Genomic DNA, 19,355 nt, shown 5'->3' with positions numbered 1-19,355 from the left:
CCTCTCGAGCTGAAATTAGGTTTGAGAAGAGTTTGAATCTCACGCTGGCCAAGATTTTAAAAATGTTTTATTATAAGTCCTTGAAAAGTCATGAAAATGTTTTGAAATTTTGTCCCTGGAAATGTGTTAAGAGTGGGCCTACTCAGGTTCTCAGCTTAATACAACTGTTATCTAAGTCTGAACATAGAGAAGAAACAGTAGAAACTAGGCATGCATGTCACTCAGGTGTGCAAAAGCTCCACTACTAACGATATTTCTGACGTGGGGCTAGTGTTCTAACAGGATATTTTTCTTTCGGTTGGAAAACAGTGGCACTTGTGTGTAGTGTCTCAAATCAGCGGCATTCCTGGTATTCAAACCGATGTTGTATAAAAAGATGTTTTGGCATATTGCTGATGATACACCCTTACCTGAAATGATCATTTTACAGACATTACAAGCAGCACTGTTAACATCTGTCTTCGTGAAATGAAGCCACTTTGGACCGTTTCTTCCCCTTCGCCACGACTCGTGTTTGTTGGTAGTTTTCAGCAGCGCAGACACGAGTTTGACGTCTTTGTTTTGTAATATGCAACTGTCGGAAAAACATGCTGACAGCGAGGAAAGGATTTATAAGTGTGGACGTATACAGGCGGTTTGCGGCAGAGTGTGAAGCAGTCGAGATGAGAGTCAGCACCTCCAAATCTGAGGCCATGGTTCTCTGTCGGAAACCGGTGGATTACCCCCTCTGGGTTTGGAGAGAGTTCCTGCCTCAAGCTTGTTGACGAGTGAGGGTACAATTGAGCGTGAGCTGGATCGGCAGTTTGGTGCAGTGATGTAGGCGCCACCCCGGATCGCCATGGTGAAGAGGGAGCTCAGCTGGAAGGCGAAGCTTTCGATTGACTGGTCCATCTACATCCCAACCCTCACCTGTGGTCATGAGCTCTGGGTAGTGACCGAAAGAATGACATCGCGGATACAAGTAGCCGGAATGAGTTTCCTCTGTGGGGTGTCTGGGCTCAGCCTTAGAGATAGGGTAAGGAGCACACACAGCTGGAGGGAGCTCGGAGTAGAGCCGCTGCTCCTTCATGTTGAATGGGGTCCGTTGAGGTGGTTCGGGCATCTGATCAGGATGCCTCCTGGGCGCCTCCCTTTAGAGGTGTTCCAGGCATGTCCCACTGCTAGGAGGCCCCGGAGCAGACCCAGAACACGCTGGAGGGATTACATATCTCATCTGGCCTGGGAACGCCTTGGGGTCCCCCAGGAGGAGCTGGAAAGCGTTGCTGGGGAAGGGACATCTGGGGTGCTTCGCTTGGCCTGCTGCCCCCGTGACCCAGCTTCAGATAAGCAGATGAAAATGGATGGATTGACATGTACGATTCAAACTGATCAATTTGGTACTGTTTCTCGATTCCGATCCCCACCCAGAAGGCAATAGTCTAGTTCGCTAAGGAGCTAAGGCCTGCACACATTTTAAGGAAATAGGTCAGTCAAGGGAAATAGTTATCCACAAGCAGCATCATGTTTTAAGTGTTTTGTGACACTGCGTTTCCAAAGAAACCTGATGCTATTGCACAGCTCTTGATGCGCTGACAGTAACTAGATCCAAAAAAAACCCCACAAACTCACCAGCAAATACAGAAACAATTCTTTATTGAGAAACTATACAGTAGAAGCGCTCTAGTGTTACCTACAGAATATGAACTTTGACCTCTGTTGGTCATGATGAGTACATAAATGTGAGTCTAAAAAACAAATTAAGCTGTTTTTACTGGGACACAGTGTGAAAGGATGTCCGTGATATACATGTTATTTTTGGCGACGAGCTCCTCCTTCATTCTCCTGAGCGCCGCCTTCACCTCCTCTTCACTCATGGTGGCAGCAGGGAGCGACTTCGCCTTCTCCAGGAAGTCTTGGATCAGTTTCTCCCCCACCTGAGGAAGAGGCAGCACGTCAGTTTTGTCATAATCTCTAAATATCAACTCTTAGGGAACCCTGAAAAGAAAAACAGCATGTTACATGTTAGTTTAAAATATAATTAGAGGAAATGTAATCCTTCCTGCAGCCGTTCATGTCTCTCACAAGTTCACATGATGCTGGATCGTGTCTACGAGTTCTGATGGGAGCAGGATGCTGAAAAACTGAGCCCTACTTGTTTGTCTGTCCGTCGTCTCTTGGCCTCAGGCTCTTCCTCCTGCTCCGACTTATCCCCCGCAGGTTCCTGGAACTCCTCCAGCTCCTCCGCCTTCTCCTTAGCCATGGCAACCACTGATGGCGGGAAGCAAGCCAGCTCGGCAACGTGGATTCCAAAACTTTGGTCACACACACCTAAATGCACAGTTAGAGGCTGGATCAGTTCACCTGCCTCTCCTCCGTACGTCAGACTCAATGTCTTACATCCATATTAGAGCTGAGAAATGCAGAAAATGTACTTTAAATGAACATAACTGCATCAAAGACGACTTATTAGGCTCATTTATGGGTTCATCCTCTTTATAATAGAAACCCTAAATACATGTTTACATGATTTAATCGTCAAAACACTTAATTTTCCTCGTACTGTCTGTGCTGAAACACCTTCATTCACCCTTTATAACAGATTCTATATAAGCGCCTGTCTCTTTAAGACCCTATCCTAAAAAAAAAAAAGCCCAGTCCTCTCTGATTGGTCGGTGCGTCCAGGTCATAACTCGGAGTCTCTGCAGCCGCGTAATGACTGTTCAGGGAACATAGCAGCACTTTATACAATTTATATGATTCCCTGATGTTAGCATGTAGCTACATGTAGCAGCATACTAGCAGCTGAGGAATGACTGTGTACAGGGTTCCCACACCCTCTTAAACATCAAATTCAAGGACGTTTCAAGAATTTTCCAAGTCTAATTCCTTAAGATTTAAGGATCCAACACATCCAATTAACTTCAATCTTATCACCATTGCTTTTTCATGAGGCAGGTGGTGTGTGAAACACTGACGCAACTGCTGGAGGACACGTGGAGACCACAGAACGTAGCCTACCTACGAACAATGTCAAAACTTCTATTCTTGCACAAATTATTGAATCCAAGCACTTTCAATGCCCCATGGCTATTTATTTGTTTACTTTTTGGTTGTTTTAAACTTTCAAGGACTTGATTTTGCTTTTTCAAATTCACAGACTCTCAAGGACCTGTGGGAACCCTGTGTGTCTAGATTAGGTCGACCAGAGAGGTTGTTAGTCGGCAAGATTTCATTGGTCACTTAGTCGCAGACAAAAAAACAAAAACACAAAAGTAAAACTCTATAAGGAGCTGCGCCTTGTCAAAATAAATAAAAACCTATATGACTGGACCATGTGGGTATTTAATTTGAAAGGACAGACACAGGAAGTGGACACACTCAGGAGTCAGGTTAATTTCCAGGGCTGGTACCTGCGGTTATTCCACAGGCTAGTTAATAACATGTCGGGCAGGAAATCCAAAGTGTGGGATCATTTTGAGAAGGTGAAGGACGAACCCAAGGTGATATGTAAACTCATCTTCATTGGTCGACTACAAACATGACGTTTCATCTGAAACATGGAAGTAGCTACATGCCCATTAGCCACTTAGCACAATCATTACTGATTTGTGGATGTGTGTTGTGTGCCGACCTGGTTTGACTCTGTACAGCATGGTGAGTGTGTTGTGGGAGGTCAGGGCTGTGACGTGCAGGTTGTGGACGGTGGACTGCTGCGCTGCCAGCGCTGTCAGCTCGTGGAAGTGGGTGGCAAACAGACAGAAGGAGCCGATTTTGGAGGCGATGTGCTCGCTGATGGCCCAGGCCAGGCCGAAGCCGTCGTACGTGGACGTGCCTCTGCCGAGCTCGTCGATTATGATGAGCGAGTTCTCCGTGGCCGAGCTGGAGGGACAGCACGGGCGATGAGAGAAGGCTTGTGTGTCAGCGTGTAGCTGTAAAACGAGCTTGTGCGTCTGTTCTTACCGCAGGATGGCAGCCGTCTCCAGCATCTCCGACATAAAGGTGGACACTCCTTTTACCTGGCTGTCTCCCGCTCCCACCCTGGCCAGGATGCTGTCAATCACACTAAGCTCCGCCTTCTCACATGGGACAAAGCAGCCGATCTGGGCCATCAGAGCGATCACACCCACCTGACGGATAAACGTCGACTTGCCGCCCATATTTGGTCCTGCAGACAAGACGAGAGGGGTGAACTTAGTTTGTCATGTGTTCTTATTTACAGGAAAGGAACTATAACTCTGTCACATTCCTGTTTGTCTCCACCGCATCTAAAGAACCGTGAAGATTACACAAATTGAGAAGTTTACGGATTAAAAACCGACAGCTGTGACTGAGACAGTTTTCACTGTTAAGTCTTCTTTGTATTTATAGTTGTGTGACTGATTTCTGAAAGGAGCATATGCAGTGTGGGAAAAGGAAGACTGGAATCTCCAAAACATCTGTCAGCTGAGTAGCGTGCTGTGAGTCTTACATAGTGATGAACCTACAAAGATTTACCACCGGGATCTGCAGCTACTGGCTTTACGGCACTTTTCAGCTCACTGTTAAGCTGTCCAGCCCACAGCTTTACGGTTCTGTTCTCATTGCTCTCAGAGTGTCATTTTCAGTGAGCTCTAAAAACCCAATGAATCTGCTCAGCACCAAACAGCAGTCACATGCAGTTTAAGAGTAGCTGGTGAATATACTGGGGCATTTAGCAGCTGGAGAAACAGAGGTAAAAGAGAAAGAACACTAGACTTACATCCATCAGGTGAACAGAAACAAAACTCCAAATGACAATACTGTTGCTCTGTAACTGTCGGATAAATGAAAAGGCAACAGTTTTCCTACATGATTACTATATCAACTTAAAAATAAAAATAAGACGCTAGATGTGATAAGGGTCACTTGCAGTCCTTTCAGAATGGACCCACCAGTTGGGAACCACTGAGTTAAAGCCTCAAATCACAGTGTGTCCGCCGCCTCACTCCCCACTGCTACAGACGACCTGATCGAAAGGAGAGCGAGCAGCAGCTCTCAAGACGGACCCAAAGTCAGCGGCCGCAGCACACCGGATCCAGCCAGCGCAAATCACAGCTCTGGGGGACTGGACAGTTGCTGGAATGCCTCCCTGCCGGATCAGGAAACTTTCTGTTGCTGCCATTACAAAGGTTAGACCTGGCACCAGCTGCTACAGTCGCCAACTGAAGGTCTGTCTCCTGAGCTGCTCCACAGTGGCAGGGAGCAAAATGGAAGGACGGTGGGGTGGCCAGCAGCTAATTGTTGTTTCATTTGTGTTCTGATAAATAGAGGGAGACTAAATAAATCAATGTATGGGAAACAATGGTCGTCTGGTGGGAGGGGCTTAGGACACAAATTCTGCCTTTCTTTGTTTTTTCTTGTGGGGGTAGAAGAGCTTCAACGTATCCACACAGTTGCTGAATTACAACTTCAGACATGTCGGCATTCACCTGTAATAATATAGAAGTTCTTCTCCCCCTGGACGAAGGTGATGTCATTGGGTATGAAGGCGGTGTCTGCGTCCGTCTCCATGCAGGGGTGTCTGGCCTGCTGCAGCTCCATACGCCTGCAGCCGTCTGCCAACAGCTGGGGCCGAACGAACGGCACGGGAGCCGAGACGGATGCCGTGGCGAAACTCACCACCGCGTCCAGCTGCGCTATCACGTCGCTCAGTGTCTGGAGGGGATCCACGTAACCTGGTGGTTCACAAAGTGCAACAGTTCAAATGAAATATCACGGAGGCGGGAGGCTGCAGCAATCACTTAAAACGACCTAATTCCTCCTGTCTGTCAAATCAGTGCCATGCTGACGAGACACGGTGAGCAGCACGTGGTGGCGTTCCTCACCTGAGGCGATGTTGATGATCTCTTTGACAATGGCATTCTGAGCCTCCTCGTACTCCTCCCTGTTCCTGGTGTACTCCTCGTTCAGAGAGCTCAGCTTACTGTGGAAGTGTGAAAGGGCAAGACAACAGGTTATCGCGCGGTTATCTGAGACGGGCGCTGTGTGTGTGACACAGTGAGACAGACCTGTTTGTGAAGCGCACTCCGTTCTTCTGCACGTCCAGCGTGGTGAATTTCTTGTTGTTCCTCAGGCTCTTCTCCTCTTTGCAGGTGACTCTCAGGTAAAAACCCAGCATGGCATTTGACTCCAGCTTCACCGTCTTTCCGGCGTCCAGACCTGGAACACAACGTTACAGAGATGAGTCAGCAGGAATTTTTGTCCGCATCACCCAGCCCTACCAGCTACATAAGGTCACCCGGACGTTTATCTCCTAACCCCGCCCACAGGCTCTTTCTGAGGGGTCCTGCGGCAGTCCCAGGTCAGATGGGATGAACAATCCATCCAGCACATTCGGGGTCTACTTCAGTTGGACATGAACAGGAAAGCAGCCAGGAGGCATCTATATTATCTGTATATACACACATTAAAATCTTGTCGTAGCACATGATGACTGCACGCTGTAATTGATCTGCTTTGGCGTTCTTGTCTCACCAACATTTTAACAACAAATCAGCAGATGCGTGCAGTCACTCTCTTAAAACGCTGAATCAGACTTCGTTGGAAGAACAGATATCCATCAGTTAGATAAACATGTTTGTGTCTGGGTCTGTTGTTGTGAATGTGTTGGTGTGTGTGCGTGTGTGTGATCACCTAGTTCCCTCGCTGCACTGTTGAGCACCGCCTGCATGCTCTTCTCCAGCGTGTCCATCTTCTCTCTGAGCTCACTCAGCACCGGATCGAACGACGCCTTCACCAGGAACTCATGGTGGTCGATCTGAAGGCAACACGCAACACAAAAGGAAAGATAAATGTTAACAATGTGTGCATATGTATTTAAAGAGCAATATTATTTCACTGTACTTGTGTACAGATCACACTAAAGACCTGGTTCATGTCCAGCGTGGTGTCAATCATCTCCTGGTACTTCAGGAAGTCAGTGTTCAGGTCTTGGAGAGGAGAGAGGAACACCGCCTCCAACAGAACCTGGTAGCTACCTGCAACACATACACAAGAAATCAAAATAAGTCAATAAAATAGGTAGTTTGCACAGATAATAAATGAACGCACTGTACTGTATGTAGAGGTCGACCAACAGGGAATTTTTAAAGGACTATTTAATAACGATAGTTTGGAACAGGAACAGCCAATAGCCGATTAATCTGGAATCTGGAAGTGAACATTAAACTAACTGTAACTCTGTCTAAGTGGGAAGTGATTTTTTGGCTTATCGACACTCGGATCGACACCCAGTCCACAGTGTGGAACACATACGTATACTGTATCAGCTGCAGCTCTGTGTGTACCTGAGTATCTCTCCAGGGCCGTGATGAGTGCAGGGATCTGGCTCACAGCCTGGTAGACGCGGTAGCAGTCCTGCAGCGTCGCAGAGTGACGGTGGAACTTCTTGGCCAGGCGGTGAAGATCAGGAAACCGCCGCAGTAAATCCTCCTGACAGGTCTGCCTGAGCTCAGAGTCGCACACGAAGCTCTCCACCAGGTCCAGCCTACAAACACACACACACACACACCTGAATTCAGCATCTCTTAGAGGCAAAATATAAATATATCTGCAGCTAAAATAAAATGCAGTCTGAACATTGAGGAAAGTTTTTTGCAGCACATGTATTACCTTTCCTCTATTTTGGTTTTGTCCATGAGTGGTTGTTTGATCCACTGGTTGACCAGCCGCTGCCCCTGCGGTGTGCGGCACTTGTTCAACAGACCGGCCAATGAGTGAGCTCCACTGGTGTCGTCAGGTGATCCCTGAAGGATACAATCATAATATATATCACCCTCTTGCTTATGTGACACATGCTACTGCTGACGCCTGGAAACTAAGAACAACCTCAGCAATGTAAACTGATTATATCAACAGCACATAGAATACATACACGTACAAAAGTGGGCATTTGCGTGTTCTCCCTGTGTCAGCGTGGGTTTCCTCTGGGTACACCAGCTTCCTCCCACAGTCCCAAGACATGCAGGTTAACTGGTGACTCTAAATTGTCCGTAGATGTGAATGTGAGTGTGAATGGTTGTCTGTCTCTATGTGTCAGCCCTGTGATAGGCTGGTGACATGTCCAGGGTGAACCCCACCTCTCGCCCAATGTCAGCTGGGATAGGCTCCACCCCCCCGCGACCCCCAACAGGATAAGCGGCTAGTGAAAATGAATGAATGAGAGATCCCGTGAAATGCACATCCATGTAAAATGAGCCAGCACCTGCAAAACAAGAGACTCACAGCAGACTGCGCTGGATAGTACTTATTCCCTGACCACCAATTTCTACTTTGTTTCTCAGACATCATGTGTCTATCTGTCAGGGGGGTCGGCTCCAATTGTCACAATACCCATGAGCATTGGCTTGTTGCTGTGGAGAAGACGCTGATCAGAGGCCTTGTTGTTGAAATTGAGATCAAAATGTGGAGCTACTACAGAACATTGTCTGTGGGTGAAATGTGAAAGGTGAAACCTCTCCAGACATGTTTCCTGCAACTAAAGCCTAGTTCACATTACACGATTTTCACGGCGATTTTGACATCGTAGAGGATCTTGAGAGCCACCCTGAGTCGGCAGATAGTCTGCCACGACGAGTCCTCATGTGTGGACAAGCCTACAAGCAAGTCGTCCCCGACTGGGACTGGATATCTGGCATGCTAGAAAACTGGAGAAGGCTGACACGACTGACAAAGAGCATCAGCCAATGAGAAGCGGGATACGTCCCATGTCAGGATGCAGGAGGACGGAAGAAATGTGAGGAGGACAAGCTGCAGGGTTGCCAGGTCTGCTTATTAGCCGCGACTTTGGGCTTGTTTCTAAAGTGGAATTGCTTATTTGGGCTTGCTCTCTAAACGTCAGCTTTCTCTCTATATATCAGTCTAATAAGTTATTTAAACGCATGATAGTCGCTTCTTTTGGGCTTGTTTCCACAGCCCTAGTTGCTTGTTTCTCTCCAAGATCTGGCAACACTGACAAGCCGGCTGGCAAGCAACAACAACAATGGTGGCGTCCACAGGATCACAGGGTGTGCGTTGTGTTTGGACCCAGGATAATAAAGAATATCCATGCCTTTACGATGTGTCACCGCGTTATCTGGGGCTCTGTCAGCGAGGGCTCGGTGGGGAAATCTTGTGGTGTGCACACATAGGTCAGACTCCCGCTGACAGAAACACACATCGCCAGGTATGAACACTCAAAAGATTATGATAGTCTCCGCAACGCAAAATCAGGGTGAAAATCGTGTAATGTGAACTAGGCTTTAGCATGTAGCATGACAGTCAAGAGCGCTCACTCTGCAGCAAAATCTGGGGACCAAAACATTCCCAGAAGTACACTGCACAGCACGCTGACTAGCAAAAAACACACAAACAAACAAAGAAAACCCGGCAGCTAGACCTGAAGCAATCTCAGTAGACTGAGGGGACTCCGACCGATGATTTGAATCTCTGACGTTCAATTGGCGGCCCTACTATATCGTGAGTAGTGAGGGACTAGTAGTGATCTCCATTGACCTGGTCCCTGTCACTGACCTGGAAGAGGTTAAGAGCCCTCAGGGCAGCGTTGTCCAGCCTCATGTACTGACCCAGGTCCAGAGTGGTCAGACTGAAGGAGTTGAAGTTGGACTCGTCAGAGAGCAGCTCAAGGAATCGCACCACTGCAGCCAAGCATGACATGGCCACCTGCGAATGGAACCACACACAGACTACCATTAAAACATTATCATGCCTGAGAGAACCGAAGTCAAATCGTCGGGTGTGTGTCTCCTCCCAAGTGTCGGCAAGCTCTCTGTTTTACCCACCTGTTTGTCCAGCTCGGGCAGCGTGTTGCTCGCCACAGTCTCTCCTCTCTTGGCCCTCAGCAGCCTGTTGAGATCCTGGACCATGTCCTTGCTGCTAAACTCTGCTCTCTTCCTGTCAGAGACCAGCACGCCGCCACGCTCCACCACCTGCACAAACACACAATAGCAATAGCACAATAGCCCGTGCTGTTAGTGGGTGTTAAAGAATGCATACACTGGTGAAGGCGCGTTTCAGGTTGCAGTCATGACCCCGCCCACCACGTACCTCTCGTAGTTTACTGCCGTCAGTGCTGCCTTCGCCCTGGGCCAGGAGACACTCTTTGGGGCTGATCTGGACAAGGAGGGACTCCAGGTTGGAGAAGATCTCGTTGTCCGGAAACTCGCATACTCCCATCGTCCTCTGGGCCGCGTCCACATAGCCGACGCCGACCACCCGCTGTCCATCACCTCCCGTGGCGAACCGCACGGCTACGACTCCTGCGCAACCCACTGCACCGGTTCCACCGCCGAACAAGATCTCCTCAAACTGAGTCAAGTTTCCTGGAGAGGCCTGAGAGAGGAGGGGTTGCGTTAAATGACACAAACCAGTGTGCATCTCTCCCCTCTCACTCTCTCCGCACAGCTCCATAACAGCATTATGGGTCTTTAAGGAATCAGAAACCACACTCATCAAACACAATACCTTGTACTCGACCTTCCAGTCGTGCTCCTTGCTGCTCTTGCTGTGGTTCTTGTACACCTCCACTCTGTACTGCCTCACCAGCAGCAAGTCCTTCACGAAGGCCTCAAAGTTCAGCTTGCTCAGGACCACGCTCTCCAGCTTGCGACTGCCTGCAGACCGACACACATTAACATTAGCAGGCATGTACTCACAGACCCCAGGGGGCGCTCAAGCTCCTGTGCCCTTTTTACAAGACTTTCTTTTTCCATGTCTTTTAATCATTTTATATTTGACAACTGCATCTGAGTCGAGCCCCTGCTCCTCCCTCTGCAACTCCCCTTGTGGCAGCCGCACGCAAATCAAGCGCCGTGCAGAGCAGCATCACGTCTCCTTCATCTCCCCTAATGGCAGGAGAAGACAATGAGGAGAGGAGAACAACTTGTGAAAAGGAGAGGAGAGGAGAATAAAGAGAGGAGAGGAGAGTGCAAAGGAGAGGAGAAGAGGAGTGCAGAGGAGAGGAGATTAAAGAGAGAAGAGGAGATGAAAATAAAGTGAAGAGAGGAGATTGGAATGAGGAGAGGAGGGGGAGGAGAGGAGAATAAAGAGAGGAGAGGAGAGGAGAGAAAAGGAGAGGAGAGGAATTGGAGAATGAGGAGAGGAGGGGAGGAAAATAAGTGAGGAGAGGAGAAAAAAGTGAGGAGAGGAAAATAAAGTGAGGAGAGGAGATTAGAATGAGGAGAGGAGGAGGAGGAGGAGAATAAAGTGAGCATGGGAAGGGAGAATAAAGTGAGGAGAGGAGAATACAGTGAGGAGGGGAGAGGAGGAGATGAAATGAAAATAAAGTGAGGGGAGGAGAATAAAGTGAGGAGATGAAATGAAAATAACGTGAGGGGAGGAGAATAAAGTGAGGGGAGGAGAATAAAGTGAGGAGGGGAGAGGAGCAGAGGAGAATAAAGTGAGGAGGGGAGAGGAGGTGGAGGAGAGGAAATGGAGAATGAGGAGAGGGGAGGAGAATAAAGTGAGGAGATGAAATGAAAATAACGTGAGGGGAGGAGAATAAAGTGAGGGGAGGAGAATAAAGTGAGGAGGGGAGAGGAGCAGAGGAGAATAAAGTGAGGAGGGGAGAGGAGGTGGAGGAGAGGAAATGGAGAATGAGGAGAGGGGAGGAGAATAAAGTGAGAAGAAGAGAGGAGAATAAAGTGAGGAGAGTTAGCCTGACTGGTGCAGCTATACATAAGCCTGCTTTATAGGTTAATTCAGAGAACAGCGTTGTTTAATTTTGTGTACAGATTGGTTGATTGTGAATATTTATTTCCATTACAGCACTAAGGTGTGGATATCTGCACAATGAGGCATTGTTTTCTTTGTTGTTGCCTGTTGTGTGGACTAAAGATAACTGTAGAGAGTGAGTGTGTATGTGTAGCAGCTGCAAGGTACATATAGTAAAGATATGAAGACACTTCATACTTAGGCTAGGCAGACATTTCACATGCTCATTAATGCGCACAAATGTATTGTATGTACTAAAGCCTCCAGCTCAAATGTCTCTGCACGGCTCTGGACATTAGAAACACTATGTGTGCTTATATTTCATGCAGAGCTCCCTATGACGCAGCACCAGCAGCACTGGAGCTAACTGATGCAGCTGCAGCCATCTTAGCTCGCTGCTGGCTGCTTCATCTAAGCCTCTAAATGCATCAACACCCTGCCACCAGTCTGCAAGCCTTAGCTGGTGGTTAGCCAGGTTACCTGAGCCCAAATATTTGATGACCCCGTTCGTCTTGAAAACCTCCTTCGCAGCGAAGATGGCGTCTTTTCCGTGAACGGTGTAGTAGTCGTTACGGTCGAATATCCTGAAAGTAGTGTCTGGTTTCTCCGGCATGGAGAAAATGAAGTTGAGGAAGCCATGCTCGGCTGCACTGTCCATGGACAGATTCTGTTTCGGCTGCACCGCCATGCTGGAAACTCCCGCCACCGCTGGGGCCAAACAGGAAACTACGTCATATTCTTCTTCTTTGTTTTTTTCTTTTTTCTTTTAGCTGCATACCGCCACCTACCGTAGCGGAGTAGACAAAACAGGATCTAATTTATATTATTTAATGGAAATTATATAGAGAATAATTATATTCCAAGGAGACATTGCATACCCTTTTAAGTAAACCGACCCCAAACCTCTTTGTAACATTTGGGAGATTGGGACAGGACATCTTATCACTGATTTAGGCCAGTATAAGCACATTTATTGCCCAATTTATTTCATACTTTAATATAATTAAACATGCACATTTATCTTTTCCTGTTCATCACTATGAATTGAGACTCCATGTTCAATGCTGTCAAACTTAATCTCTGAAGTCTGTCCACAATCCATTTCCTTTCCTCACTGACACAACCTCCACCAAATTTCATTTAACGTTAACACGTTTAATTGATTGAGGTAATAAAAACAATATTGAAGTCCAAAATGCATTGAATATATTTTTACTTAAAAAAAATGCTAATTAGACCTAAGGACATTGGGCCTGAACCAAGAACCCACACGATATCAAGTAATGATACTATTCACTGCATCATTGTACCACCCCTGGTTATGTATGAGCAGAGGAAATCTCCACCGGTCGCCGCTAGGCTAATTTATACAATGTAAAATGCCATTGGCTTGTGCTAATAACATTAGCATGTTATATTTGTTTGGAAAACGTGTTCAGTATAAGACAGTTGTTTTGTCAGTGAACCTTGTGAGTTGTAATGGAGCCCCATTTTGTAACGTTACCTTTATTAAATGTTGCTGTTGTCCCTGGCTTCATATGAGTAGAGGAACTGTCCGCTAGCTGCTAGGCTAACTTATACAGTGGTCTGGTCTGCGGAGGATTTCCTGGTTGCCCCACGTTGTTCCCGCCCAAACCCGTTCCTGTCACCTAGCAACAAGCTGTGCTTAACTAGAAGGAGCAAACTAGGCTAACATTAGTTAGCCATAAATCATGGATGCAGAGCTTATGATGCAGAGCTTATAACTTTTTTTTTTTTTTTTTTTTTTAATCCTTGAGGACATTATTCACCGCCGAATATATTTCAGGCTAATGGAGGACTGTTTTCAGGTAAACTTATTACATTAAGATTGTTTAAGCTGTGTGCTTTTAGCTATTAGTAATGCTAACAACAGTTAAGCGTTAGCTAGTTAACAACTGTTTGTTAACTTTGTTTAACCAACGGCTAATGTCATTTAAGTTTGACGATATACAAAAATCATCTTGTCTTCATCTAAAACAGATTTAGTAGATAGATAGATAGATAGATAGATAGATAGATAGATAGATAGCCTTCTTTGTCTAAGCTCTGCACACTTAACATTATAGTTTATTTTTATTTTTCTTCTCCTAAACCAGCCCAGACCCCTGTACTGCAAGTTGAACCTGAGTGTTCCTGTGCTAGACAGGTTCCCTAATGACGCAGACACAAGTCCTGATTTCGCCTGACTAAGGAGGCCCTGGCAGTGCTGCTGGACCTTCTCATGGAAGGTAAGGAGACATGGATGGGGGGCCACACCTGAGACCCTGGTGTTTCTCTTCTGGCTGGCAAGTGGGGCATCATACAGGGTGGTCTCCAGAGTGGCGTAGGCTCTGCGTAGAGCTGACGCCCAAGTGTAAATCCGCCATCAGTGTTAGGTTTGGCTTGGGTAGTGTATTAATGTAAACTTGGTGGTTTTTGCTAGCTGGCTAGTTCAGCTAGCAAAAATGGCCTGCAAAAACACCCAGCAAAATCCACTTAGTCCATAAATATTTTTAAGGTTGATTAGGGTCTTGTGCACATGGAGAGAGCATACACAATGGTTCTCTATTGCAAAGTTAATAATTTTCTTTATTAGCAAAGCCTTTTAGCACTGTCCCAATCACCCAAAACTGTGCTGTCCCATTAGCCCAAATTGTGTTTGGGTTAATGGGACAAAATAAAAACAGCTCAATTCCAAAAATAGAGACATGATCCATCTACTTCAGTCCACTTATCCGGGGTCACGTCATGGGGGCAAGAGACCAAGCAAAGCACCACAGACTGAGGTTACAAAACTGGACCCCTTTCTGCTCCTCGAAATCCTGTCCATGAATATCACAAACAGGATCAGTGACATGGGACAACCCTGGCAGAGGCCCACACCCACCACAAGCGTGTTTGACTTTACGCCGAGTATGCGGACCGAATGGCTCATCTCAATGACCCCGGTATCCCGAAATCCTGCAGTACCCCCCATAACACTCCCCGAGGGATGTGGTCGTAAGCTTTCTCCAAGTCCACAAAACACATGTAGACTGGATGGGCGAACTCCCACAAACCAACGCGCTGGTCCACTGTCCCACAACCAGGACAGAATCCACATTTCTCCTCCTGAATCTGAGGTTCGACAGTCAGCCGGAGCCGCCTTTCCAGCACCCTGGAGTAAACTCTCCCAGGGAGGCTGAGCAGTGTGATACCCCGATAATTGGAGCACACCCTCTGATCCCCTTTTTAGAAATTGGGCACCACCACCCCAGTCTGCCACTCCACAGGCACTGTACCCGACTTCCACACAACACTGAAAAGGTGTGACATGAGCACATTTTACTGATTTTAGAGCAGTAGTATACCATAGTCACGTTTCCATCAAAGGTATGTGCAATATATTAGCTATGACAATTTTATGACCTTACAATTAAGACTAGCTATGGCTATCACTCATCAGGTGAACGCTGTATAGTTATACTGTCCCATTTGACCCCAATATTCACCCCAGTATTCTCAACTATATTGACATGCACACATCCTTGTGAATTCACTTAACAAGAATAGTGACTGAGTAACTGACTCAGGGTTACGCTGAACTGGCTTTGTGAAACGTAAAACTCAGAGTGCCCCTCATCTCAGGCTTAACATACTGAGAGTTTTCACTAATGCTGCTTTCTGAAATAGAGCCCAGCAGTCCCCATACCAGAGGCCTCTCTCCTCTGCTGCTGGCACAGGAGCTCTTAATCACCTCCTCCATGTCAGGTGCAATGCACCTTGTTAACTAATGCAGCACACCTGGGCAGATCTACAGGGGAGGGAAAAGGGACAGCAGCACAGAACACATACCGCCACACTGAAACATTGAAAAATGTCAAATATAAGATATTCCCTTATTGAATTCATATATTCTGTAAACTTAGAAGAGCTGCGGCAGAGTTAATACACAGCACCACCCTATCTGGCCTCACGTCTTCCAAATATATAAAATGTGCTCAATGTGGTGAAAATCCACCGATTATACTGAACAAACTTGCAGCCTTGAAATAACATATGACAGGTAATGAGTGGCTAACTACATCAAATATTCCCATCAAAGATTAAATGATTAAATGTTTAGGTATGTTTTGTATTTACCACATTATATTTTTGGTATGTTACCTCCTAAAGCGAAATGTGTAGTCTATATTGTGTATGCTACTTTAAAAAACAGAAAAAAGCAAACAAACGTGCTGTTGATGTTTGTTTCAGAACTGGCATGCAGGCAAATCCCTCCCTAGAAAGCATTGTTAGGAAAAGCTAAGCCTACACTCGGCATCATAACTATATGATTGCTGCATGTTGTTATATTCACCAGACTTTAAGTGTACGAAGAAAGACCAAAATTATAATACAAGCGTCCCACTGAGGCAGAGTCCTGACAGACACAGAGGTGGAAATTGTTTTGTTCTGTTGATTAAACCACAACATGCCTGCGTGTGAGAATATGTGAGACAATCTCATCCCTTTTTCCTAGAGTTGTGAAAACAAATGCAGTAATCTTCCAAGAAACCGTGTGACTAAATGTCATCAGCTGAAGCCCATGTAATGTCAATATCCTGCGTTTCTACAACAAGAGATCACACTTTTTGTTCCATTGTCAACTACCAAAATGTGCGTGTGTGTGTGTGTGTGTGGAGAAGGGGGTGCATTCAAAGGTCTGGACGGAGCCAAAAGGATGGCATGACTTTATTAAGTTACTGTGCTATGTAACAAAAGTGGGTCATTTAACTATGTTGGTCCCACTACAGGATGTTCTTTCCCAGCCATCTGATCCCAAATAGGCTGGTACATCCATGACCTTATTTCACCAAATTTCCCCTCTGAGGATCAATAAAGGTATATTCTATCCTGTCTTATGAAAGGGAGAATTTAATTTCAGGTCAGTACTGTACTTTCTGCTCTGCTATTCTCATTTCTTCTTCTTCTTATCTGGCAAACCTGAAGCCTGGCAGGACATGTATCATTCATTCATTCATTCATTCATTCATTCAAATGTTTTGTGTTACAGTGGTGTGAGAAGTGAGAGCTTTTCCCAAATGGCATGGGAGCATGACTGTTCAAAAAATAAACCATATTTTGTAGAATAAATAGTGAAATAAAATATAATTAAATTAAATAACAAAAAATAAATGTTGTTATTTTCATGTATTGACTGTAAAAAAAAAAAGTAGCCTCCTCTCTCTCAAAACAGGTTTGGCTAGTGACATCAAGTGCAAACTACAGTAAAGCTACTATATATGCAGTAAGCTAATCAATTTAAATACTCTTAGGTCATATATCAAGTTAGCCATTGAATAAATGTATTAGCCCATTAAAAGTTACTAGTTACTTTATTTACAATTTTCAGAGTGGGACGACATAGGACCATTTCTTTAGTAGAATGTGAACCAAATCAAATATATTGACAGATACCACTCAGCATAAGAGGGGAAAATGGCTAAAAACATGTTTGGCTTCTTCCAGATCCTGAGCAAGGGGCCTAATTTTGTCAATGCTTCTTACATAGAAAGTTTAGTCACATGGGTGTCAAATGTAATAAGGATTTAACATCTGTAACAAGCTGACCAACTTAGTAAAAAAGTGTGGATTTTAGTCACATGGGTGTCAAATATAATTAAGATTTAATATCCTTAACAAGCTGACCACCAGTTCAGTAAAAAAAAAGAAAAGAAGGTATTGTAGTCATATTTTACAAGTAAAGGACGAAATGAGATTTTACATTTGGTGGATCAAACCTGACAACTGACACAGTCAAAACTATTAAAGAATATACAGCATGATATATATATGTTGTGGTTGTGTCCTCAAGCTGAATAAAACCAAACGTACTTTTTTTATTTACTCCTCTTCATCCGGGGTTCATCCACCTTCATCTTCTCCAACTCCAGTGTCATAGTTCTGCGCCAGGTGGTTTTGGGCCTTCCGGGTTTTCTTGCACCTGGTGGTGTCCATCTCAAGGCGACTCTCATGATCCGGCCCTGTTCCATTCTTAGCACATGGCCTAACCATCTCAAACATCTGTGTGTGATTTCCATGATGATGCTCTGGCTACCTGTTTTCTTATACAGTTGAAGGTTGGAGATCTGACATATTTGTCTGAGGCATCCACTGTGAAAGACTTCCACTCGCGCCATGTCTGTTTTGACCACTCGCCAACTCTCTAAACCGTACAGCAGGACAGATTTGACATTGCTGTTATACAAGAGCATCTTTAAGGCTATATCGCTTACACTGCGCCACAAAATTTTAATAAAGACAACGTTTTGATCTTTATTCAGCTTTTCTGTCATGGGGTGTACAGGCATTACTTTTTCCTCATGTAAATTGTTTTTTGAAGGCCTTGCACCTATGTGATGTGCGTCCAATTACTCGCCTACAGCTCTTGAAGCTCTACTTTCACACAAATTCACAGAGGACAGCAAATCTGAGCCACCACAGACACTCACGAACTGCAGCACAGTTGTCTTTGTTCATTGTGAGAGCTTGATTCTCCTCAGTTATTAGTCGTTAACACACCAACACTGATGATTTATTTCAGATTTCTTCAGCAAGTCAGGCGTTTACTTCTAAGAATAATAAAGTTTTAGTCAGCCTCGTTGCATGGTTCTACAGCGATGTCTGTTTGTTGGCCTGTCAGCTAGTCCACCACTTTGGTCCCAGCTGAAATATCTCAACAATGATTGGATGGTCCCCAGAGGATTAACCTTAATGACTTGAGTGATCCCCAGTGATCATCATCATCACAAATATCATACTATACTGTCATACTAATATCTAGTATTCATATTCTGTTTCGCTTTAGTTTGTTGGTAAGGTTTAGCAGTCTGGAAACCTGCAGGTCGGTACACTCTTGCAGGCCATAAGTTCCAAGACAGTCATTGGTGCTTAGAGTCCCCACTGCCAGTCTAACATCAATGAGTTGTCTCAGTTACTGACCTGATGTCACATTCTGAAGTGAGATAGCATCTGGTGACTGCTCCAGTTTTCAGGCTGAAACTCCTGGTTTCTCCAGCAGTCTGGGTGTTGTGTTCACAGTCCCCTCAATTATGTGGTCTCCTGGAATCTTTCCAAAGCAATTGTTCCTGTCTAGACATTTAAGTACAATAGGTTTGTGCGGCAGACATCTTCTAAAGTTCATCTTATCATAAGCAAATCGACACAGAATAAGCTCTAATTCAGGGGTGTCAAGCACACGACCCACGGCCCAGAATCAGCCCACCAAAGGGTCCAATCTGGTCCACTCAATAACTTTGCGTGTGTAAAGATTACAGAGACATCATTAATTCCACTTTTTCAATTAAATGCCGTGCTGTACCCAGTGATGGCAGTGTCGGCTGCCGAGTTCAGGATGATGCTGGGCCAGGTCATTTCTGATTACGGCCCAGTGATGGCAGTGTGGGCAGCCGGAACCAGGCCAGCTGATTCAGCCCGATTCTGGGGCAACGTTCATGCCAATTCTCAGCTTAGTAGGGCAACCGAATGCGGCCCAGCTAATTCCATCGGGCCGAGTTCAGGCTGATACAGGGCCAGGTCGTTTCTGATTATAGCCCAGTGATGGCAGTGTTGGCAGCCGGAATCGGGCCAGCTAATTCGGCCCGGTTCTGGGGCGTCATTCATGCCAA

General features: G+C 45.7%; 1 protein-coding gene across 1 annotated transcript; it reads right to left on the bottom strand.

Moving 5' to 3' along the window:
* Positions 1 to 1,615: 1,615 nt before the first annotated feature.
* On the bottom strand, positions 1,616 to 12,427 carry msh2 (mutS homolog 2 (E. coli)). The gene is made up of 16 exons (XM_050060005.1): positions 12,187 to 12,427; positions 10,459 to 10,607; positions 10,042 to 10,326; positions 9,777 to 9,923; positions 9,508 to 9,657; positions 7,609 to 7,742; positions 7,284 to 7,483; positions 6,865 to 6,974; positions 6,631 to 6,754; positions 6,006 to 6,156; positions 5,823 to 5,920; positions 5,427 to 5,672; positions 3,940 to 4,144; positions 3,611 to 3,858; positions 2,132 to 2,307; positions 1,616 to 1,913 (listed from the first exon to the last, which is right to left on the bottom strand). The coding sequence occupies exons 1-16, from the start codon at positions 12,392 to 12,394 to the stop codon at positions 1,737 to 1,739; spliced, it is 2,808 nt and encodes a 935-aa protein (XP_049915962.1). The 5' UTR covers positions 12,395 to 12,427; the 3' UTR covers positions 1,616 to 1,736.
* Positions 12,428 to 19,355: the final 6,928 nt, after the last annotated feature.

The sequence above is a fragment of the Epinephelus moara genome, chromosome 13, assembly GCF_006386435.1.
Source record: "Epinephelus moara isolate mb chromosome 13, YSFRI_EMoa_1.0, whole genome shotgun sequence".
In the NCBI taxonomy this organism is placed as follows: Eukaryota; Metazoa; Chordata; class Actinopteri; order Perciformes; family Serranidae; genus Epinephelus; species Epinephelus moara.
This window is presented reverse-complemented; position numbering and strand designations above follow the sequence as displayed.

Bases quoted from the DNA above. Each gene is read 5' to 3' on its own strand.
- msh2 (XM_050060005.1), bottom strand. From the start codon at position 12,394: ATGGCGGTGCAGCCGAAACAGAATCTGTCCATGGACAGTGCAGCCGAG. The intron at 5,921-6,005 runs GTCTGTCTCACT...ACACTTCCACAG, and splicing joins GGAGTGCGCTTCACAAACAG to TAAGCTGAGCTCTCTGAACG. The intron at 5,673-5,822 runs GTGAGGAACGCC...GTGAACCACCAG, and splicing joins GATCATCAACATCGCCTCAG to GTTACGTGGATCCCCTCCAG.